Source organism: Cydia pomonella, chromosome 9 (genome assembly GCF_033807575.1).
Source record: "Cydia pomonella isolate Wapato2018A chromosome 9, ilCydPomo1, whole genome shotgun sequence".
Lineage (NCBI taxonomy): Eukaryota > Metazoa > Arthropoda > Insecta > Lepidoptera > Tortricidae > Cydia > Cydia pomonella.
This window is the reverse complement of record NC_084711.1, coordinates 6,169,325-6,194,070: the sequence shown is the minus strand read 5'-3', so window position 1 is coordinate 6,194,070 and position 24,746 is coordinate 6,169,325. Positions and strand designations below refer to the sequence as shown.

General features: G+C 38.3%; 5 protein-coding genes across 5 annotated transcripts; 2 read left to right on the top strand and 3 right to left on the bottom strand.

The window, feature by feature from the left end:
- The first annotated feature begins 2,396 nt into the window (after positions 1-2,396).
- On the top strand, positions 2,397-13,583 carry LOC133521214 (WD repeat-containing protein 46). Its single transcript, XM_061856054.1, has 11 exons — positions 2,397-2,620; positions 2,892-3,023; positions 3,118-3,374; positions 4,114-4,365; positions 5,454-5,604; positions 8,294-8,529; positions 9,734-9,898; positions 11,327-11,466; positions 11,979-12,169; positions 12,801-12,899; positions 13,434-13,583. Exons 1-11 carry the CDS (start codon positions 2,537-2,539, stop codon positions 13,563-13,565), a joined length of 1,839 nt encoding a protein of 612 aa, XP_061712038.1. The 5' UTR covers positions 2,397-2,536; the 3' UTR covers positions 13,566-13,583.
- LOC133521218 (transcription factor E2F4-like) lies at positions 13,575-18,416 on the bottom strand. The gene is made up of 7 exons (XM_061856057.1): positions 17,991-18,416; positions 17,783-17,892; positions 17,578-17,679; positions 16,686-16,857; positions 16,023-16,106; positions 14,480-14,558; positions 13,575-13,864 (listed from the first exon to the last, which is right to left on the bottom strand). The coding sequence occupies exons 1-7, from the start codon at positions 18,096-18,098 to the stop codon at positions 13,764-13,766; spliced, it is 756 nt and encodes a 251-aa protein (XP_061712041.1). The 5' UTR covers positions 18,099-18,416; the 3' UTR covers positions 13,575-13,763.
- A 554-nt stretch (positions 18,417-18,970) lies between these two features.
- Positions 18,971-20,368, bottom strand: LOC133521217 (golgin subfamily A member 6-like protein 22). The gene is made up of 4 exons (XM_061856056.1): positions 20,188-20,368; positions 19,978-20,088; positions 19,743-19,885; positions 18,971-19,632 (listed from the first exon to the last, which is right to left on the bottom strand). Exons 1-4 carry the CDS (start codon positions 20,231-20,233, stop codon positions 19,054-19,056), a joined length of 879 nt encoding a protein of 292 aa, XP_061712040.1. The 5' UTR covers positions 20,234-20,368; the 3' UTR covers positions 18,971-19,053.
- Positions 20,369-20,712: 344 nt separating this feature from the next.
- Positions 20,713-22,140, top strand: LOC133521215 (uncharacterized). The gene is made up of 2 exons (XM_061856055.1): positions 20,713-21,164; positions 21,250-22,140. Exons 1-2 carry the CDS (start codon positions 20,876-20,878, stop codon positions 22,053-22,055), a joined length of 1,095 nt encoding a protein of 364 aa, XP_061712039.1. The 5' UTR covers positions 20,713-20,875; the 3' UTR covers positions 22,056-22,140.
- A 1,020-nt stretch (positions 22,141-23,160) lies between these two features.
- Positions 23,161-24,645, bottom strand: LOC133521213 (uncharacterized). The gene is made up of 4 exons (XM_061856053.1): positions 24,312-24,645; positions 23,995-24,120; positions 23,776-23,912; positions 23,161-23,704 (listed from the first exon to the last, which is right to left on the bottom strand). Exons 1-4 carry the CDS (start codon positions 24,355-24,357, stop codon positions 23,195-23,197), a joined length of 819 nt encoding a protein of 272 aa, XP_061712037.1. The 5' UTR covers positions 24,358-24,645; the 3' UTR covers positions 23,161-23,194.
- Positions 24,646-24,746: the final 101 nt, after the last annotated feature.

The window sequence follows — 24,746 nt, the reverse complement described above, 5'->3', positions numbered from 1 at the left end:
TACTGTACGTTTGGCCAACTTTTTAGCGTCCTTATATAGCATGCGATCTTCGTCTGATCCTGAATTCTGCCATTGTTTGAAGCACTCTTTTTGCTTCTCAGGGATTCTTTCACTTCTTTGTTCCACCATGTAGGGTCTTTGTCGATGTTTAGTTTCCCTTTAGATGTTCCCAAAATTTCTTCTGCTGCCTTCAGGCATTGATTCTCAAATCTAGACCACATGTCTTCCGCTGTAAAGTTGCTTTCATTTTCCATATCTTCGATCAATATGTCCTGCACCCGTTCTATCAGTTCGGTTCCCTGTTCAGTATTTAAGAGGTGCCATTTAATTTTTGGGGTTTTTATTGAAGTATATTTTAAGGGTTTAGGTAATCTTATACAACTGACCAAGATTCTATGTTGCGATGTCAGGGAGTCCCCCGGTATTACCTTACAATCTCTACATGTATTAAGTTGCTTTATATTTGTCAGAATGAAATCAATTTGGGATTGCTTGTTTCCGCTCTTGTAGGTGATTAAATGCTCAGGTTTTTTGATAAAGAAAGTATTAACTATTGCCAGATTATGCCTTGTACAGAATTCCAAAATTTGTTCACCATCACTGTTGCTTGCTCCATAACCAAATCCTCCGTGTATGTCTTTGTGTGTAGTACTGCAGTCGCCGACATGTCCGTTCAGGTCTCCTGCAATGTACTTCATTTCCTCTGGCTCTATCGTATTAAGAAGATCATCAAACTCGTCCCAGAATGCTTTTTTCTCGGTACTAGTGCAACCTGATTGTGGCGCGTATGCCGAGATTATATTTAAGGGTGGTTGGTTGTCCATAGCTAGTTTGACTGCTATAAGTCTGTCGGTTCTTCTCTCTACGTGTATTATGCGCTGCTTGAGGTTTTCATCGAGCACGATGCCGACTCCGTTGCGTGTATTGGTCGATCCGTGGTAAAGAAGTTGGTATCCAAGGCCTAGGTCCCTTGACTTCGACCCCTTCCACCTGGTCTCCTGCAGACAGCATATGTTGACATTCCGTGCCTGCAGTATTTTCGCTAGCTCTTGACTTCAACCCGTGAGGGTGCCCAGATTCCACGTGGCCAGTCTTAGTCGATCTTGTATTCGGAATTGCGAATTTTTGATCTTGTCTTGTACGTCGCTTACGGGGGACGCCCTAGTATAATCTTCTTTGGTCGCATCTTTCGCATTTCCATCACTGACGTCGCTTCCGGGGTACGCCCTAGCTGTATTCACATTCTTTATATTGCCTTTTATCATGTTTGACGAGGAGAATTAAGGTTGACTTAGTTTTTACGGCCGGTTGTCACCTGACGCCAAGGCTGTATCTTACTATAAGTTGCGGGCGCTGCCGTTGACCCATCAAGAGGGCTCTTCCGCCACCATCCCTTCTGAGTGCTCCAGCCCAACCACCCAGCGCTGCACAGACCTCGCCTCCGAATACGTCAAAGAAGCCCTATGCAGGGGTTTGATAACGAAGTGTCCTTCTCCGGCCTGTTGGTCCGCGGGAGGTATTTGATTTCCCTCCTACCCTGCATATCTGCCGAGCATTCCCCTATCCGCCACCTGGGGACGCGTTCTCTAGGGGTGAGGCTCCCCCGAGAAAGCAGTATTATTTGATTTATTTGTTTTTAACCCGTCACAAATACATTTAGTTCTATTAGGACACATCGTAATTTTGTAGCTATTGGTCACACTACAAATCTGCTCCTATTCGTCATCCCGTCACACAGTTCTCACTGGTCACAAGGAGGATACCTAAACAAATTTCGCTACCCGCCAAGTGTCGCTATTCGCAAAATACGGATGAAATGATGAGTAGATCTTTCTCGTTTACTCTCACTAAGACTTAATTAGAGTGACAGAGAAAAATGCCCGCAATTTGCTAATTTTGGTTTTTGCGGTAGGCCCCCAGGGTAGAAGTTCGTCAATTGCGAGCGATCATTTTAGTTGCCAAATTAATATTCTTTAGTAGCCAATCACTACTACACGGACGAAACTACGAAGGTCGTAGTGGGTACCTATTATACTATTCTTGGTACCTAGGCGTATATTGTGTTATTTTGCCTGCGTAACCAACGTGCCCATCGTTAACGCTTCGTAGCGAATGAAACGCAACTGTCACTGTCGCACTAATACGACATAGTGATAGAGATGACTACGCTACGGAGCGTTAAAGTTGGCAAGTTGACTTCGCGGGCTGCTGATACAAATAAAGGGCATGCTACACAGTGACCAACAAAACCAACTCCGACGTTAGGAAAAGTCAGGGTGAACTTGGACTTGCATAAGACCATAATTTATGTACCATAAAAGCTATAAAGAACATATCCGGATGAAGCGACGATGTGAAAACCACCTAAAACAATTCTGATTATTTTAATATGGCACCATTTTAAACAATGTCACAACACAATTCAAAATATGTCAAAAAGATAACCTCTTTATATTCACTAACTTTACACATGTTAGTATTTACGGTATACAAAGTTATTTAATAAATTGTGTAAACGGCTAAGTAAAAGCGCACAATGAAACCCAAGGCTATGAAGCCTGATAATATGCAGCCAAAACTGAAGGAAAACTCAATGATACAGAAACCGAAAGCAAAGAAGGTACGTACTTTAAAATGGATCGTAAAAAACTTTGTGTCTTAAATAAACATTTAAGAAACCCTTAATAGTTGAAATAATGTGTGGTCTACTAATGCTTACCGTGGGACTTAGTCAATCTGTGTAAGAATGTCGTATAAAAAAAAAACCGATTAACTATAATTTAATTTACTCACAGGGTGGTAGGATGGTCCAGGTCCGCAAATAGCATATAAAACCAGCCTCACTTTACATAGCTACGACGAAGGTTCTTGTATTTTTGTCCTTGTTACAGAAAAGATACTTTGAAATAGATGCAAATGTCAAGAATGTGAATGATGCTAGTGAAAAAGCTGGGGGTCAAAAGGAAGAAGTGTATAATGTTAAAGTCAACAAGCGATTGATGTTCCAACTAAAGCATAAACAGGTAACTTTACTTTCCTTGAAACATGATTTCATTTTTCCTATTAATGTGAATGAAAGTTATTCTTGTCAGCAAATAAACTATTGTTTTGTTTTAGAAAAATCAAGAAGAATATGCTAATGCACAGCGCAACAAGCCAGTTTCAAATAAACCTGTTAAAAATAGAAAAAAGAAGTATCCTGGTAAAGCTCCAGTGAACCCCCAGAAGTTAGAGCAGCACTCCCGTGGCGAGGGGGTGGGCAAGGGTGTAAGGCATCCATTGCATGCTCACAAACTGAAAAAGAAGGAGAAGATATATAATTATGCTCAAGAACAGGCAGCCAGGGCAGAAATATTGTTGACTGAGGAGCAAGGGTGAGTAACTTGTACTAATTTGATTTATTTAAAACCTGTAATAAAACTAATGAATATAAATTTTTTAATTGCTAAATATAATTGATAAATCAACTATTACCAGTTCACCAGAGCTGTAACTTACTTAGTTGGGTAAAGTGATAAAAAAATGGATCCATTTACATACACAATACTCTATATTTTGTTAAATAACTAGTAAATAGACACTATAGACAGTAATTTTGTGTTATTTTTAATAGATCCAAGGTAATCAAATTTAAACTGTCGTGAGACATACTAACATTAAAATAATTTAAGATCCAAGGTATTCTGTGTTTATAGCAAAATTCGCAAGCACATGTGTTCTTTAAACAAAGTTCGTCTATAATAACATGATAAAACTGGTTTCGAACCTAGAAATAAGTCTGCACAAATGTTCACTATCAAACAGGTGAAAACTTATACTATGCACCTGCAAAACTCAAATATATTTGGCAGCCAAATACCGGATATTCAGCATACGGAATATTTGGCCAGTCATGCTGTATAGTATAGCTAGTATTTTTATTGCATTATTTTTTTTGTAATAGTCTGATTGTGTCATGAGTTCCTTTAGATAATTTCTATAAATAAAACTGCTTTAAATGTATAAAACTGTTTTTTTAGATCGTTAAACTCTTAATAAAACCAGTAAACATATGTAGTATTTACGACAATAGCTTGTTCCTCGAAGATTTCAATTGAATTCTTAATGTTTCAGTTATGTTGAAGTAGAGGATGATGGCAAAACTACAGCAATAACACAAGACCTGATCAGAGACAGTGTAGACATCACAGCAGCAACCAAGATATTCGACCTAAACATGGACTTTGGTCCGTACAGAATGAAATACACTCGCAATGGGAGGCATCTACTGTTAGGTGGTAAGAAAGGACATTTGGCAGCTTTTGACTGGGTCACCAAGAAATTACATTGTGAAATCAATGTTATGGAATCCATACATGATGTGAGGCAAGTATTAGCATGTCTGTGGGTAATAGGTAGTTTTAATGTTAGAAACTAGGAACATTGGAAGGTGCAAATTGATTTTAGGCATTATTATGATTACATCATTATTTGCTTGCCCTTTTCGGCAATCGGCGCAGCAAGTCATTTTCCTCCATACCACACCTTTCGTGTCACATGATGAAAGTTCATGCCTCCTTATCACATGCCCGTACACGCTAGGCGATTGATCTTAGTTTTCGGTTATAAGTAAACTTTCAGGCTTTTATAAATAAAGGAGACATTATGATAATAAAAAAAGGCTTTCAGGCTTCCTTTTATATATTCATTCCTTATTCTATCCATTCTCGTCTATCATTGTCATTACATACTGCATTTGAACTGTTTGAGCTAAAATAGTAGTTGGACGCATATTTTAACCTGAGAGTCACAACCATCACTGGACAATAGGAACCCAACATTTGGACCTCGTGAAATGGGTAAATGCTGAAACATTAAAACTTTGTTTCACACATCGTACTATTAATAATTTGGGCATTTTACACATTCTTTATTGAAAGAGAGAGAAGGGCCTCAGCTGTCAGAGGCAACATGCTCATCCGTAGATTTGCACGATGTACGAGGGAAGTCAAGCTCACACTATTTAAAGCTTTTTGTTCATCCTTCTACTCATGCAGTCTATGGGTGAAGCATACGAAGCGCGTTTATAATGCGCTCCGTATACAGTACAATAATATCTTCAGGATGTTGTTAAAGCGTTCGTCATTGCATTGCGTCAGGCATGTTTGCTGAGGCGCACACGGATGGCTTCCATGCCATCATACGCAAGAGGGTAGCCTCTTTGGTGAGACGAATGAGAGGCAGCAATAGCAGCATCCTGAGGATGGTAGCTGGATGCCTCGACTGCCCTATATTAAGGCATTGGGTCAGCATTGTAACGGGGAATGCAAAATAAATGGGAAATAGATAGTGTTATAATTTAGTTTTAATTTTGTTATAAATTTACTAACATTTAGTTTATAGGATTTTTTAATTATTTATAACCATCACTATTAGGGGTTTCTCTAAATACTCTGCTTCATTTCATTTTACAGTTGGTTGCACGTAGAAACAATGATAGCTGTAGCCCAGAAGGAGTGGTTATATATTTATGACAACAACGGCATTGAACTTCACTGTGTTAAAAGAATGGACAAGATATTGAGGATGGAGTTTCTGCCATACCACTTCCTCTTGGCTGGTGTTGTAAGTACCTATTATTTTTAATCTGTGCCCAGTCGATTCGCGCGACCAATCAAAGCCCGTCACCCTTCCGCGGGTCGCTCTGATTGGTCGCGCGATCCGGGGTTCAGATTAAGCAACAAATTGATAATTGCGCGCGAGAGGTGTGAAATTATGAATGATTGCACGACAGTGGTGGCACAGTGGCGCCACACTAGTAAATACCACCTTATCCGATGTAAATAAGCACTTTCATTTAATTTTAGTTCTGTCATAGGTACTGACTTGTCTCTTCTGAATCTGTTTGCTGACTATTACTACTATTAGTTCCAACACAAGCACCTGTGCGGAAAACAATGCAGATAACGTGTGCACAAGTTTTATATTTAACAATCTAGTTTACAATTAAAGAGTCGACCGCCTGACTGCCTGCATCTACCCTGTGACTATTACTAAAATTTCAAATACGAAAGTGTTCTCAGTTTATTACTTTATAGTCACGACTGAACTTACTGAACCGATTTTGATAAAATTTGGCATAAAATAAGCTTAAGCCCTGTATGGACAGGACACTTCCAGGGTGTGGGGAGGAGGCAAAGGAAATGACACAGGCCGAATCTCAAGCGGACGTCACAGCTAATAATAGCAAAGAGAATTGATTGTAATAAGAGAGTAAAGTCTAAGAAAAAAACGTGCCCCTTAGTTTGATATCCAAAACAGATGGCGCTGTACTGCGCCTTATGTTTTGCGGTCACTTAACTATCAAACGTCAACTTTTGACAATCAGAGTTACCGCAAAATTATAAAATGTATCGAGCTGTACAGCGCCATCTCGTTTACGTGTCAAATTTGAAGCACGAAATTGTCTTAGATTTTACGTATCTTGTGTTTAAAGAAATTTATTTCTCAAAAGAAATTTTACATTTCACTTACTGAGAATATATACTAAATCAAAAGTAAATCAGTGAGCATCGCAAGTTACACAAAACAAACAAAAACAATAACTAATTAGACTAAGACGTTTTTGTCACAATAATTAATAGTAGCACACTGCAGGTAGCACTATAAAAGTCCAGAGACTTACACTTAAAATACAGAACAAGTTCATTTTAGAGAATAAGTAACACAAATACATATTAAAAACAGAACGATCCTAATTACCTACACTTTAAGTTCAATTTGGTACGAGTATACATGTGGCCATCAATACAATGGTAAACAGTTTATCGATAATAATTCCTTGTTTCCGAGCTGCAACGCCCAGGGCTGGACTTAGACGTTATCAATTACATACTCGCGTAATTTATTTTTAAATTTGTTAAAATTGTTGCAGTCTTTTATGGATTTCGGTAATTTATTGTAAAATTGTGCCCCTTCAAAACAGATATTTTTTTTGCCAATTCTGGTTCGCGTTGACTTAATGCAAAGATCGTTGGCGTTACGTAACGGTCGGATTCCCTGCTCAGATTTAGTTTTGAAGTTTAATTGAGAGTGGATTTTCTTATTTATAATTTTGTTAATTAATATACATGTATTATTAAAGTAAAATTGACTTATATTCATAATTTTGGTTTCAAAGTAGATTATTCGGCTGGCTGTTAAATATTTATATCGAAATAAGGTTTTTATTAATTTATTTTGAGTGATTTGCAATTGTTTTAGCGCAGTTTTAGTAGCACTACCCCATATCTCTATGAGATAGTTCAAAGTGAGATTTCGCAAGGGAGTTATAAATGGTGTAACGAACTTGGTTAGGTAGACATTGGGCTGAATTAATTAAGAGGCCCTAAAGTAAAAACTAGTGCCTACGCCAAATCTTGGGATTAGTTGTCAAGCGGGCCCTAGGCTCCCATGAGCCGTGGCAAAATGCCGGGACAACGCGAGGAAGAAGAAGGAGGATTGGATGTGGACAACAGAAAAAAACCGCAAACATATCTACATCGACGTTTTTCGGTTTCGACGATAAGTCTAAAGTAACTGTCTACCAAGCGGCATATCTATATATGCGGAAATTTTAGACATAGGTCAGAAAAAAAAAAACAGTTAAAAATCTTAAAAAAAATAGTTATAGTTATTATTTTACATATTGCTTTATTTTACGTTTGATATGAGGATATGACAAGACGTTTGGAGTGTGTTTTGGAAAAAATTACCGAGCCTCATCTCACCTGGGGGAGCCCAAATTTGGCACGTTTCGAAAATGTCTTTTAGATTTTTGGAAAACAGGTGGCTAAAAGCTAAGAGTGTAGTATATTTCTAGAATCGTCTCATAATGCTCTTTCATTCGATACCTCACACGATGGGTTTTGAAAAAAAAATCAAATCCCATACAAAATTTTGATGACGTCATTACTCCCCCCCCCAGGGGGGGATTTTTAGGAACTAGTGGAAAAAATAAATGTTTTGGTCTAAAGTACCAAAAGTCGATGTAGATATGTATGCGGCAAAGTAGTTTTTTTCCGTTGTAGAACGTGGATGTGCTACTCGTACCAATCATACATATCAATCAATGTAACTTTGGTAATAGTAACTCTGTCTGTCTGTTACCTCTTCGTTCTTAAACCGCTGAACTGATTTAGATGAAATTTGGTATGGAGATGGCTTCAAGCCTGAGAAAGGATATAGGATAGATTTTATCAATCATCATCATCCCATCACGCAGACGATGTCGTAGAAGCTAGTACAATATATTTTAACTGTCAACTTGTTACAGAATGAATTCGGATTCATGACGTGGCTGGACGTTTCCATAGGAGAGATCGTAGGCCACTACCACAACCATCTAGGACGGACCTCGGTCATGACCCAGAACCCCTACAACGGCACTCTGTGTATAGGCAACTCGCAGGGAGTCGTGTCGCTTTGGTCGCCGACGGTGAAAGATCCTTTGGCGAAGATACTGTGCCATAAGTCGCCGTTGACGGCCATAGCTGTGGATAACAGAGGGATGTAAGTAACAGTAGCTACTACAAACCATCTAGGGCGAACCTCGGTCATGACCCAAAATCCCTACAACGGCACTCTGTGTATAGGCAACTCGCAGGGAGTCGTGTCGCTTTGGTCGCCGACGGTGAAAGATCCTTTGGCGAAGATACTGTGCCATAAGTCGCCGTTGACGGCCATAGCTGTGGATAACAGAGAGATGTAAGTAACAGTAGCTACTACAAACCATCTAGGGCGAACCTCGTTCATGACCCAGAATCCCTACAACGGCACTCTCTGTATAGGCAACTCGCAGGGAGTCGTGTCGCTTTGGTCGCCGACGGTGAAAGATCCTTTGGCGAAGATACGGTGCCATAAGTCGCCGTTGACGGCCATAGCTGTGGATAACAGAGGGATGTAAGTAACAGTAGCTACTACAAACCATCTAGGGCGAACCTCGTTCATGACCCAGAATCCCTACAACGGCACTCTCTGTATAGGCAACTCGCAGGGAGTCGTGTCGCTTTGGTCGCCGATGGTGAAAGATCCTTTGGCGAAGATACTGTGCCATAAGTCGCCGTTGACGGCCATAGCTGTGGATAACAGAGGGATGTAAGTAACAGTAGCTACTACAAACCATCTAGGGCGAACCTCGTTCATGACCCAGAATCCCTACAACGGCACTCTGTGTATAGGCAACTCGCAGGGAGTCGTGTCGCTTTGGTCGCCGATGGTGAAAGATCCTTAGTCGAAGATACTGTTCCATAAGTCACCGTTGACGGCCATGGCTGTGGTCATGTGGATACTCTGTTATCTCGCTCGCTTTTATGTTATGGATGTGATGTAAGTAACAACAGTGGAGAGAAACTGCAGCGTTCGGGCGGTTTCGGCTACGTACAGGGAGAATACGAGTAACAACGCCATTTTAAACTATTTACTATATTTTACAATATATCTGTCGAAGTCTAGTCAAAGGTCCCACTTTGTTACTTACCATAAAGACGTGATTTGCTTGTATCTTTATACAAATTACCCGTCAAAGCGTCCTTATGGCAAGCGACAAAGTGGGACTTGGCTTGGAAACGACACGTATGATAAATAAGATAAAAGCGAGCTCTGTGAAAGGGTTTTTAGAATAGAGATAACGCCATTAAATTATATCTATCCCACTTGGTTATCAGAGATTTCTCATTTTCTTCCCATTTTACTTCATCATGTTATCGAATTCAAGGTACATGGCCACATCAGGCGTAGACCGTAGCCTGAAGATATACGACATCCGAAACCTGGACGGGCCCGTCCAGCATTACAAGCTCAGAAGCGCCCCCGTCGACCTCACGTTCTCACAGAAAGACATGCTGGCGGTGGGGTTGGATAATGTCGTCGAAGTATACAAGTAAGTAACGAAATGCTAACGGTAACCCCCCTCATTAATACATTTTACAGGGCTTATACCTTTCTTACAAATACATATGTCAAAATGACACATTGAGACAAACAATAGGGTATGGGAGGTAGAGGCAAGGAATAGAATCTCCATAGGCAGAACTGTTGTAAAAGTGTCCAATTGATTTTTTTCGCAAGTATTCGAGATACTGTAGCGCCACCTATTTATGGTTTTTTGTCGGACACTTTTTGGTATATGGAGATTCTATTCCATACAATAGGGAATATTACGCGAAACTCTGCGTAGGGAGTGCCACTACCACAATCTATCACAATCCGAGGGTCTACCGCGAAACAAGAAACTCGAAATTTCGTTATCTAACCTTTTTATCACTCGCATATTCGAGCGATAAAGAGGCACATAACCAAATTTTGATTTTCGCCTTTCCCGGCAGTCTCTTGTAAACAAACCGCCTTCATGCATCAATGTCATATCTTATTATCTGTGAAAACTTGTCAAAAAACAGTTTAAGGCACAGTAGGTATCAGTTACTCTATGGTTTACGACAGGTGCTAGTGCTGCGCTCTGGCGGCAGAACATTGCAGTAATACTCCCTATTATTGCATTATTAGCTAATTGAGGCTTGTAGCGCGTTTATGAATAACGCCATAAGTTTATGAATAACGCCATAAACGAATACTGTAGATCGAAAACCAGTACCCCTAGTGTAAATTTTATCGACATCATAACGTGACGAACGCGTTTGCGTTAAGTCTCATTGTATAGGACTTTGAGTTTCCAAAACGTCCCGCTTGGCGCGCTCTTTCTAATTCCAATACAAAATGAGACTAAACGCGAACGCGTACGTCACGTTTCAAAATCGAATTTATTTACACTAGGGGTACAGGCATATACACTTGGTGCAATTCATACATAAATATAAACTAGACATGAAGTACACTAAAACAGAAGACTTCTCTGCGGGCCCGTACCTTGAGGTAGCAAAAATACTTACTAAGAAGTGGCCGCTTGCGTGCGGCCGTGAGGGACAGAACATACGCAATGCGACGAAATTAAAAACACGTTTTAGCATAACTCACAACATACCAAAAACAACTACGTAATTTAGTCGGGTTTATTGTTGCCCACCAAACTTTGTCGGGGTACAATAATTCGTCTATCGGTTTGACGTGGCTCTTAGGAATGTTTAGAAGTAGGCAGAAATGAAAAGAGAGACTAAGGCAACGATAAACAATAGTAGCGCTTTTCCTGCCACTCCTACTAATAGTTCCATAAGACCATCTCGTTCGATCTTCTTCCCCGTTCACCTTTGTCACCTCCACACCATTGTTCCTGAGCCCCCTAAAGTATAGATAGTATAATTGACCCTTCAAAAAAGTTATTTAACAATTAATATTTTCCTTTATTTTGTTTTAGCAACTGCTGCACACAAACCACAGTGAAACCGTACATGAGACACAGGATGGCGAAGAATATTTGCAATTTCAAGTTCTGCCCGTATGAAGACGTGCTGGGAATTGGGACGACCAAAGGGTTCACAAGCATTATCATACCTGGTAAGCATAACCCAAATGTTAGAGCAAGAAGGGATATGATTAGCCTCTGTACGCCGCTCCGGTCTGTGAACGAGAAAGTCCTATGCACGTATATATAGAAATGTCCCGCTCGCACACCGGAGCGGCGTGCAAATCTGCATCTAAAGTGAAGGCAGCTTAGACTATACACTCGAAAATCATTACCCTAGCTTCCAGTTTAATTTGGTGGGTAGGTACAGGCGCGGATCAATATTCCATTGATCCCTATCCCTAGTCAATTGTATCCGCGCTTGGATGGGTAACGGGTTCAATCTTCGTCCAGCAAACATTTTAGACTGGTGAGTTGATAATTATGTCGAAGATTTTTATAAGTAGAAATATCAAATTTCCTTTTGCCAAAGGGAAAATTTCGATCGCCATACCAAATGCCAATATAAGAAGTGTCCAAAATTAGTTAATGTGCAATTTTGGAAATTTGCCGACGGTTTAACAGTGGCAATAAAATCTAACGTTGTATTTTTCATTTTTCACAGGCAGCGGAGAGCCGAACTTCGACGCCCTAGAAAGCAATCCGTTCCAGACCAAGAAGCAGCGCAAGGAGGCCGAAGTGAAGGCCCTCCTCGAGAAGATACCGCCCGAGCTCATCACGCTCAATCCCTTCGAGGTGGCCGAGGTCGACGTGCCCACCATGAAGGAACAGATGGAAGCTAAGAAGAAACTACTGGTAAGATTCAGGTTTTTTAGGGTTATCAAGGCATCGACTATATAATTGGTAGTATTACCTGGCACTCCTGGCATTTATATGAAAAGGCCGGTAACGTTTTTTCGATTAAAAATACAGATAAGATACCGCCCGAGCTTATCACGCTCAATCCCTTCGAGGTAGACACGGTCGACTTGCTCACTGTGAAGGAACAGATGGGCTAAGTAGAAACTACTGGTAAGAAACCTCATGGTTCGAGGGTGATGTTTTCGTTAGGATTATAAAAGGACTGAAGCTGTTAAGACCTCATGTTATTATTGATACCCGAGAAAGCGAAAGATTCGCCACTTACAAGAAATTACTTCGCCACTATTGTGGATAAAATGCAACTTTACTATCTGTTATTGAAGAATAAAGAGAGAATTCCGAGCTGGTGTGGTGAAAAATACTCTCCTTGCGAGTATCGTATATGATGTTATCGTAGCGTAGGAGAAAGTAATCACACTTAATTGCCTATTTTTATCTCATTAAGATTATCTATTAAACTTGTACAATGTAAACGGAGTTTGCGATGGTATTTCACACTTTGGACTGAATCATGACCTTGTGGAAATTAATAACTCCTAGGTAATTTAACCATTTTTCGTTACAGTATGTAAAACCTAAAAAGGTCGACTTAACTCCTCGACGCAAGAACAAAGGTAAAACGAATATTGCAAGAAAGAAGATCATCAAGGAAGCATCAAGAAAGGTAAGAAACATCTTGAATCATTCATAACAAATACCGATTTTACAAGGGAAATGGTTCCTCTGGTTAAATATTTATAGTGACACGAATGCGTAAGCACACTATAGTTCGTGGCATCCACGATGACGTGCACATTTGTCAAATCTAACCTTTAATACCATGACAATATGAATCAAGGCACGCGTCTTCGTGAATGACACGATCTGTAAATTGGGCAACTTTACCGGGAACGCCACTGGTGTAGATATTACGTACTAATGTACTGACAGAAAGTTTCCAAAATCACGAAAGTTGCACGTGGAGAAATTCGGAATCCTCTCATATTTTCGTTTGGGAATCGAAATTGTCCATTTCTAAAATGAAAGTGTTGTTTGAAATTTCCGGCAACTTTTTGGAAACTTTCGTAGATATACAATTTAAATTCCCTGCTGATAAAGGGTTGTTTTTACACCCTTCACTTGTTACTATCAGGAGTAAAGATGTAGTAGCAACTGTAACTGACCTAGACATTGATTAACACACCTTTTTTGTTTTCAGAAATATATTGAGGAAGCAATAGAAGTGCAAAAAGCCTTGGAAACACCAGTGCAGCCAACCAAACCGAAAATATCATATGGTGTTCTTGATAGATTTGTATCCAATCCTAAGAAATCTAAGAATAAGAAATAAAACACAATGTAAGCTTGACTTAATTTATTTTACGACTATTTTACGACCCTAAAATAACTGTCAAAAAACTTGATTTTTATTTACATGATTAATTATTTACATACGTCAATTTAAACATGATCACAAAGTAGAGAAGTAAATATAAAATGTCTTTGAAAATATTACATAAAAATAAGTATGTAGAGATCAATTTCTAAATTAACAAGGAATATCAAAGAGATCACATAACCCTTCGGAATCCCGCAAGGAGAACGAAAAGTCTTGCTTGGTCACCGGAGGACTCAATCGCAGTAAATAATCTGTAAAGGAGGGATACATTGTTTTAGTAGATAATGAAGTATTTAGTTAGGTCATAAATATGTGCTATACTGCCTAATTTAGGCGGGTCCACACAACGAGCATACGCGCGAGGCACACTTGCCGTTTTGTGCGTAAGGAAATAGCCTCGCGCGTATGCTCGCTCTGTGTGGAGCCGCCTATTTACTCGTAACTTGCAGCTATAGATGAACAAAAGGGCGGATCCGTGGCCTCCGTGGGGCATGGGCCGCATGGGTGTCAACCACTCGGTAGTAATTAATCCAATATATATTTTCAATACAACAAAGCAGTCATTCTCATTAGGTACATCAAAAGAAATAAAATAAAAAATAATTTTGACCGAGCAAGCGCGAAAGCTGTTTCAGCTTGGGCAAAAATGGTGTATATTTGTCACGCTATTCTCCTCTACTGGTCGCATTCCTCAACCAATTCTCGTGAAATTTTGTGAGCAGGCCGAATCGAACTTCGAACAAGTTCGATACGTATTTTTTTGTCGTATCAGTTATTGAATATTTTTTTTATAATTTAAGTTATGCAAAGACAGACTTGCGAAGTTTACACCCCCAGAGCCTAGTCTTAAATGTGAAAATACATACCATCACTATCAAGGGAATGAAAAAAGTTGTCTGTAATATCTTGAACCTCACCGTCCTGCATGGTTACATCTTCAATCTCCTGAAACAACAATTAGAAATGCATTAGAGAGAGTTTCACTTAGAGCATATAGGTAACCATATTATTGCCAACTAACCCAGCTTGGGTTAGGTTAATACAGATAACAAAATATTATAAATGCGAAAGATTATCTGTCTTTGTGTTACCTATCGACCACTATTAAACTAATTTTAATCTGGGGGCACGGTAGTGTAAAGCGAAGCGCAAGGGCACTACCTACCTTTTCTCAAAGCGCTTCGTTGTTTTTTTTTTCTTCATTTAAGTAAATATAATTGACGTTATTTTTATTTCACTTTAGGATAGGGTTGGTAAGGACATAAACCACTAGGCGGAGGCACGGTACTTATATTTAAGGCGAAAAAATATAACCCAAACACCCTGCCAAAGATCATGCTGGGGGGCGAGCCTCTTAAAATAGCAAAACAGTTTAAGTATTTGGGCCACATGCTAACTGAGGAACTGAATGACGATTTCGATCTGGAGAGGGAAAGAAGGGCGTTGGCAGTGAGGGGCAATATGCTTGCCCGCAGGTTTGCACGTTGTAATAATCAAGTCAAGTTGACACTTTTTAAAGCATATTGTCAAACTTTTTACACGTGCAGCCTGTGGGTAAGCTTTACTCAGAGGTCCTATAACACATTAAGGGTGCAGTACAACAACATCCTCAGGATGCTGCTGAGGCTGCCAAAGCACTGCAGTGCACCAGGCATGTTTGCCGAATTGCCTCGATGCTAAAGCGAGTGCGTGGCAGCAGCAACTGTATGCTGAGGGTGTTGGCGGAGCACCTGGACTGCCCGCTAACAAAGTACTGGGTTGATGTGGTCATTGGTAGGACCAAGTAGTGAATAAATTATTTTCACTGCTTGCTTCTACCAATGGATTTGTTTCACTTTTTTTTTTTTGAATTTTTGTTCTCATTATACTTAGTACTTATGTAAATTAATAACTAACCTAGTCTTTTTAAGTTTTTTTATTTTTTAAGTTTTACTAATACTTATATGGACACATGTCTGAAATAAACATTTTTTTTTTTTAAAGCTAATAAAAAATAAACTATTTACCTATATATTTTGACAAGAGTTGTTTGGCAGTAGCCGGGTCCACACAGCGAGCATACGCGCGAGGCAATTTCCTCACGCACAAAACGGGCAGTTTAGACGTGCCTCGGTCGAGACGGCGCGCTCGGGCGAGGAAAACGCGCGCGCTGACTCGGCAGAGGCACGTCTACACTGGCCGTTTTGTGCGTGAGGAAATTGCCTCGCACGTGCGTGCTCGCTCGCTCGCTCTATGTGGAGCCGGCTAATGAAGCACAGCCACAGGCAGAGAGAATTATACTGTATTTTGTTATGCTAGTAGTTATAACCCCAAAAGAAGGAATGAGTATATCCTACTACTATCTACTGTTAGTGCCAAACTTCTTTGCTAGGCTAGACTATATATATTTAATATGTTTTGAATAAATACCTTTTCTTTATCCGAGTCACATAACAAGATTACGCCAACTGGATCCACAGATTTGACGTGTAGAATGAATTGCTGCTCTCTGCCCTGGAATTAGAAAAACAATTTTTGCTTAGTATTATCGTCCTGGCCAGACGCTTACGCTTAATTTTTACAGGCCGGGTTGTATGGGCTTTGACTAGACCACTTTACGCAGCTCACGCCAAACTAAGGGTACCAGAATAAAAACATACATTTATACGGGAATATTTATGTAGACTAGCAGGAAAAAATCCCATTCATGAATAAGAAATAAAATAGAATTAGTGGGATAGTGTAGGTTCGCAGCCCCCATCTGGTAAGTATTGCAAGAATGCTAATCCTTAAGTTAGGTCTTTAGTGAACCTCTCTTTTAACAATGAGTTAGTGAGCATCAAGTATTTCAAGAGGGTCTGGGCTTAGGGGATAGTAATCAGATAACTTGGTGGACAAAGAGTCAATTTTAAAATAAAGTGATAAATAAATCTATGCCAGAAGGTTGTTTGGTGAAGTTAATAAACTAAAAGACTGGGACAATTAGCATAACTTTTGACCATTAGGCGGGTCCACACAACAAACAGGCCAGTGTAGACGTGCCTTGGCAGAGACAGCGCGCGCGTTTTATGCAGAATCCTAATATTTTTTTACCTTTCCCGGAGCAGATGCCACAGCCAAGCTGGCGCCAATAGGTGCCTCCAAAACAAGCACCTGGCTCTCTTCATAGCACTGCTCAATGTCATTTTTTCTCACATAAACAAGAGGCTCATTGTCAATATCTTCTAATACATTTTTAATACTCTGCTCTATCCAATGTATTTGTCTGTAATGAGATAAGATACAGGTTATTAAGGGCCTGTTTCACTATGTCCAAGTAAAGTCCTGAATAAGCTACTTGCCACTTATCTGATTGGGGGTGGGGTTACACAATCTTCAAATAGGCTTAATTATATAAGGTGCCAAGTTTTATAGGAAATTTTATCTGGCAGATAATTGATTTGATATTTAGCTATACAATACTTAAGTTGGACATTGTGAAACAGGCCATTAGACTATTTGTATAAAACACGAAATTAAAAAATGCTTGAGTCATGCTAATTAGATCAAAACAACTGGTGTCAGATGCCTATAAAGCTTAGCTTAGCTAATTATAATAGGATTGTAGAATATTTGGTTATTATTGAAATGAATAATAAGAATTAGAAATACAAACCAGGCAACCTGACAACAGAATGTGATTAGCCTACCAAGCCATTTTCGGATGGACAATATTCATGAGAAACTGATCATGAGTACAATATTTCATACAAAAATTTTATTACATTAAGTGAGTTAGTAAAACTAAAATGGGAGTACACTAAAAAAATTCACTTACAGTAAAGCTTCTACCATTATTATTTGAACAATTCTGTGCTTAGTTGCTTTTCTTAACCTAACCTTTTTCTTCATCGGGCAGCTTATTATTCTTATTAACCATTAGTAATCAGGTGTTTAACAGCCAGATGTGACCACCGATTTTAACAAAAAGATTCACTAAACATACTTGTCAAGCAATTCTTCATGTTCCTCTAGCCTTCCAAGCTGTCTCCGCAGCCGCATAACTTTCTCTCCAATGTCTGAAGGATTTCCATCCGGACCTGCTCCCCTGTAAAGATATAACCTCAAAATTAGTCACGATTATGATACAAATTAAAAAAATTAAGAAAGATTCTTGAACAATAAGGATAATCTACAAGACATTTACTCACTTCCATTGTATGCTGTTTTTACTTCGTTTTTCTATCAATCCAATACCTTCTAATACGTTCGTTATATCATATATCCGTCGCTTTTGTCTTACAGCCAATAAATCGGTAGCCTGAAATAGTAACAATATTACAGAATAATGCTACTGTTAATTCAAAATGTTTATATTCGTGCCAAAATTGATTTGACAGGACCCAGTATTGTACTCACGATTTTTAAGTCCAGAACACCATCCTTGGCTTTTTGTAATAATGAAACGAATCGCGTCGTAAGAAGACCTAAAGATTTTTCATAACGTTTGTAAATTAAGTCGGTCATAACTGTTTCTACACAATTATAAATGATTTTTATACAACAATCGCCATAGAATTTTGCGTAGCGCGGGGTATCTAATGTTGGCAGTACTGGCACTGGGATAGATAATAAATTACTGTTAATTTGAACATGACAGCGTCCCTAGACAATTTATATACTGATGTTGGCTAATCTGATAAAGTCCTAATATTATATCGTTGTGTATTATTTTATTTATAAACATAATAATTTATTTTCCTAATACACTCGTGTTCTATTAATATTTTAAATCCCCTTTGTCAAGGTGTAAGAGTTTGCCACTTTATCGCTCGAATATGCAAGAGCGATAGAGAGGCAAATAACGGAAGTCTCCAGCTGCGATTAATACTATTCTCATGAAAATGAACGAGTGGTAGGCCTTTCAAACCTAGAACCATTGACATATATAACTTCGCAAAGATGAGCTTACGGGCACCAAGAATGGTGTCAATACAGCGGTGTCAGCAACACCGCTGTGCACGAATGCTAGCCAAGCGTGCAGTCCAACGCAACTAGTTGCGACCAATCGCGAACGTGATGCAAACTCATCAACCACTCGCGTTGTAGCATTCCACCGAGGCCAACCAAACGAGAATGTTCGGTCTATCTTTACTTTTGAAATCTTTTCCTAGAACATTTTCATGGGCTTGCTTGCAGCAGCTACAAGATTTGGATATAACAATAATACCGTATCACTCTAGCAGGTAGCTGTTATAGGACCGCTGCAAGCAGAAACTGGAATTTACAAATTACCTACTCATTTAAAATCTAGAACTATTGAGTATCGTTTACTCTGGCTTGTGCTTGTTTAATAGCTTTTTTGCTGGAATGAAACTCAAGTCATGAAAACAAATACATGTTAGAAGTTACTGTATATTTATAATAGTAAAAATATTGTATACACAATGTTTTTCATTTACAATAATCCATTTAATCCATTTTACTGTTGTACATTTTGCAATCTTCGTTTTTCCACCATTTTACTTAATATGTTGCATTTATCCCTTTCAATTTTCAGCAGTTCCTCTTGCTCCCTTTCTTTTAGTTGCAGTTTTTTCAATTCAAAAGCTTCTTTCATTTCCAATTCTTTTCTTCTTAACTCTAACTCTCTTTCTCTCAATTTTAAACTCCTTTCAAACATTTCTTCCCTCCATTGTCTTTGTTCTTCTTGTCTGTTGAGATATTCCAACCATTGTCTTTCCAAATTTATTTTGCTTTGGGATCTGTCAGCTTCAATGCGATTGGCCAATCTTATCTTCCGAAGTTCAATTGTAGCTTTACTCTCATAATTACCCCTCATATGACTTGGTTCACTCAGGGACATATTGAGATGATTTTTCCGAAAAATCTTTTTATGTCGGACATGTTCCAAGTTTATAGTATCTTCTTCATCTTCACATTGGCCAAAAATATTATTCATTTCTTTAAAATACTTAAACCTTTTTTGCCCACTATCTACCGCCTGTTTATATTTTTTTGTAAGTGCATTTATTTTCCACCGAACCTGGTCTGGAGTCATCTAAAATTAAGATAAATATGATCAGAAACACATGTTAAAAGTAATTTACAGTAAGTAACATACTTAAGTACTAAAATTAATTTTTAATAAAAAAATTAAAGTAACATTACCTCTATGTTATAGCTTTTTAAGTTATCGGATATAGCAACCCATAATCTAGTTTTCTTTTTAGGAGTTTCAACCATTTCAATATTTGCTTCATATAGTTTTAAGAGTGTCAAAGTGGCACTGGTAGTCCAAACAGCAGTTGCGCCTAGAATATGAATTTATTTATTAAATATTTTAATAAAAAAACAGTAAATTATACAAAAATCATGGATATAATAGCTATGACAAATGACTTACTGTGTTTATCCGAACTTTCGCCTAAGCAATTCTTTCCTATTTCCTGGCTTGTATTATTTGTTAAATTAGATATATGTTTGTATTCTGCTGCTTCTGATTCCGTGTTTTGATCTGAAAATTTAAGATGAAAGAACAAGTACAAATTAATTTTGTCTTCCAATAACGGAGATACAATATTATAAATTTTATTGTAGAAATGCAAATACCCACTTTCCTGTAGTATTTCTTCAACAAAGTCCTCGTTATTTCCGTCCATTTCTGACTTATTCACTCATATAAATTACTTCTTTTCTGTAAATATTACTTTGACGTTTACTGTAGAAAATAAAATATTTAAAGCTAAAACAGACGGGCGTACTGGACCTCGACCTTTGTCTATCAGCAGCATATCTCTTTCTCGTTCTCACTTATAGTTGCATCCTTAACGTACGTCCAATGGAATACATTCCACACGATCGAACAGGCCTTGGAACGGATAAAGGTAGGGCTCGAGTTTTTATAAACCAAAGACAATTTGTAACATTTTTTTACAATTTGCGCTTAGAGTTGTTCCACTATCGAGAAAATACAATTTGTAATAAAAAAAATTACAAATTGCATTTAGAGTTGTCCCATGTTGTTCCAATATCGAGAATTTCTATTTGACTGAAGCAAGATAAGCAACATGTGCCATTATAAAATTAAATGCATGTAGCTTATTATAAGAACAAAGTTGTAATGAAAACTGATGTTATATTTTATTAAAATTTTATGTCGTAATATCGAATCTAATTAATCGAGTTATCGATTTGACTTGACACTTCACAGGTTTGCCGTAATATTGGAAATTTGACATTTCTGTTTTGTTTTGATTTGATATGGTAAATAACATATATAAAAAAAAATCAGGCAAAACTAAATGGCTCACCCTAAAGCTATTCTCTTCTTAGCAGAGACCAAAGTTTATAGCAGCGAGGACAGTGATTCAGGCAGCTGGAGTGATGTGTGTAGCCTTAAAGCTGAAGATGATTCTTCAGAGTACGAGAGTCAGAATGAAGAAGATACGCTATTTTTCCCATTAATGCAATATTTAATAAGACTGAGACGTCGAAGAGTTGATGATTATCTTCATATTGTGGATTCGTGGACAGATGGTGAATTCAAGAATCGCATGCGACTTTCACGAAAGACAGCTTATCGGCTTATTGGTATAATTCTTTAGAAGTTTACTCTTTTCATGTATTTGTTAATTAGTCTAGATGGCTAGGAGTAAAATCCATATTTTTGTTTCAGATGACTTAGAAAAATCAGGATTTATTGCATCACACAAGTTTGGATTGAAGCCATTGGAACCTAAGTTATGTTTCTACATTTTCTTATCATTTATTGCGAATACCGAGCCACTAACACCTATAGCTACTAAATTTGATATCTCCATATCATCAACTTTCAGAGTTATAAGAAGAGTTGTAGCTTGGATGTTGACCAAATTAAATGATGCCATCAAGTGGCCACAAAACTATATTGAATTCAGAACAATTTGTGATGCCTTCCAGTTGAAAACTGGGATTTCAAATACAATAGGAGTAATTGACTGCACTAATATTAAAATAGAAAAACCTAAAAATGCTAGAGATTACTGCAACCCTAAAGGATATTATTCAATAATTTTGCAAGCAACTGTGGACTCCCACATGAGATTTACAAATATTTTTTGTGGCGAACCAGGATCTTCTAACTGTGCTCGGGTTTTGAGGAAGTCACCTTTATATAATACAGCAATGGCTAACAGAGATTCATTATTTCCACATGACACTTTTCTCATTGGACATTCTGGTTATCCAGCTCTGCCGTGGCTAGTGCCGCCTTTTAGAGAGAACAAGCGTTTAACAACCCAACAGAGAGAATATAACACAATACATGCATCTACTAGGAAGATAAGTGACAAAGCGTTTAATCTGCTCAAAGGAAGATTTCGCAGGATAAAACTTTTCACTGTGTATAGAAATATAGCTTTTATCACAGACACCATTGTTGCTGCTTGCATTCTACATAACTACTGTATAAATGAAAATGATCATCTTGAAGAAAATGAATAAGACTGTTAATCAAGGATGATGCTGTATACTTTTATTTTTTAAGTAAGTATAGAATAAAATATGTAAAGTAGTTTGTTTAATAACACTATCCTTGTAATTTTTTCTCCTTTATGGTAGATCACCCGAGCCCGCGCACCACAAATATTCCACTACAATATTGGCGGCTCCGACATATCGCGCTCGGAGCAGGTACGCGATTTAGGAGTACTGTTTGACTCAGATATCACGTTTCGCGAACATGTACAGACCGTGGCTAAAACTGCGTATAAAAGACTGGGTTTCGTTCTGCGTAATTCGGCACCTCTGACTGTGGAAGCCACATGCGTGTTGTATGCGGCACTCGTACGCAGCATACTCGAAACGAATGCAGTGGTGTGGAGTCCGCATGAAAGTAAATATATACTTATGTTGGAGCAAGTTCAGAAGTCATATCTCAGGGCGTTATACAAAAAGATACACACCTATTATCCGTACATGTACCCTACTCTATTTCTGCAGGGACATCTAGGGTACGACTCGCTCCAGTTACGTAGGTTGCTCTCTTTAGCAAAATTCTCAATCGGTGTGATTAGAAACACAATTGATAGCGTAGCCCTTGTCGAGGCCTTCATGCGATTATTTGTTCCTAACCAGTACACTCGCGCGCGGCGTCACCCGCTGTTAGCGGAACGCGGCGCGCGCACGCGGGCGCACGCACAGGCGCCGGTCGCGCGCGCGCACGCTCTACTCAACTCCGTGCTCGAGGCACACCCGGAGTGTGACTTGTTTGTGAGTGCAATCGGACGACTGATGACTGAGTGTAAGAGAGTGATAGAGCGAGAGATGCCTGTAAGTAGTATTATATAATGTGATTATGTAGATACTTTTGTACTCAATTACTGTCTCCCAATTTGTGCCGCTGTGGCTTTAGCTGTTAAGGTGCAATTGTAAACTGATTAAATAAATAAACAAATAAATAAACAAATCTCCTCCCGGTACAATTTTTACAATGTTATTATTTGTACATAGTACATACAATGAATAAACCTGTTTATGATAGGTTAGGACATCATAAGAAAACTTCATAAACAAGGTGGGATCAATTAAAAAAGTTCAAAGACCAGCCTTGCAACTTAATGCATAAATTGCATTTTTGTTCACTAATCAGCTAATAATTTTCTCAGTATATCACATTTTTCTCTCTCTATCCTTAACATTTCCTCTTGTTTTTTTTCTTTTAGCTTAAGCCGCTTAAAGGCTAATTTTTGCTTCATTTCTAATTCCTTTCGCCTCAGTTGTAGTTCTTCTTCCTTCAATTTTAAACTTCTTTCATACCTCTCATCCCTGATTAATTTTTGTTCTTCTTGCCTTCTTAAATACTCAACCCATTGTTTATCTAATTGTATTTTGGCTTTTTGTTCCATCCGTAAATTTCTAAATTGTGTACCTGCTTTTCTTTTTTTGAATGATGTTGGATCTCTGTCCATGTCTTCTTGATTCTGCATCACTCCTGATGCTAACCTATATGTCACACTGTCATCACTGAAGCGTCCCAGAATTTGATGCATTTCATTGAAATATTTAAAAGACATTTGTTGACCATTCTCTATACAATCTTTGTATTTTTTTGTAAGAGCATTTATTTTCCATCTTACTTGATCTGGGGTGACCTTTAAAGATAAAATAAAATATGTAAAATTTTATAAATATAGGTTTTTCATACTCTTTATATTTTTCATACCTCAACATTCAGCGATCTCAACTCTTCAGCTATAGATTTCCACATTTTAGTTTTCTTTTTTGGGTTGTCCATCACATGCATTTTGGTTTCATATAAACTTAAAAGCATCAATGTGGCATTCTTAGTCCAAATTACATCTAAAATAAAGAAACAAATAAGTCTGTTAATCGGCCGATAATTATAGTCGTGTAACAAATTCTTTTGTGACTACTGATTTACTTTGTTTATTAGCTTCACTTGGGTCCGGTTCCTCTTGAGGATGAGGAGGCATATTGGTCATTGTATGTCCTTGATTGTAGGTAGGAATGCCCATGTTCGGTTTGTATGGAGATACTGATGTGGTGCCTAGAAATTGCAGGTTTATAAATATGTTAATTACCATCAATATACTTTCAACAAATCAAATATTTACATGCATTCGATTCGTATAGTTATCATGTTTTTACTTTCATAGTTATTGTGAACATATCAATCATATTATTTGCATTTAGCTTTCAGTCCCACTTTTACCTTTCCCAACATTCATATATACTTACACTGATTATCTAAAATAGCCAGAACGGCAACATTATTCTCATCCATTTTATCTGCCAAATTAGTTTCCCAATAAGACAAATGTAGCTATGCACCGTGCTCAACTAGCTATTATGCCAGTTGGAAACTTGCAGCCCACACAGGGTTTATTCACGAATACTTCTGTGTCAGTTTTTGCTGCACTGTGTCGCTGAAGTATATCGAAACAATATTCTCTGTGTCGACACAAACTAATTCCATGGGAATATGTGACGCAACTCGCTGTGCGCAGTATAGAATTTTTGTGTTCTGTGAATTCTGTCAATCCATTTCTATGCGCTCTACCCTACCGCTCTACCTTTTCCATTAATATTGATACAGTCGTTTTCTTATGTTGGCGAACGTGTAATTTATGCAAGATTGAGGTGTTGTGCATCGTTTTTATCTGTGTCTCAAAC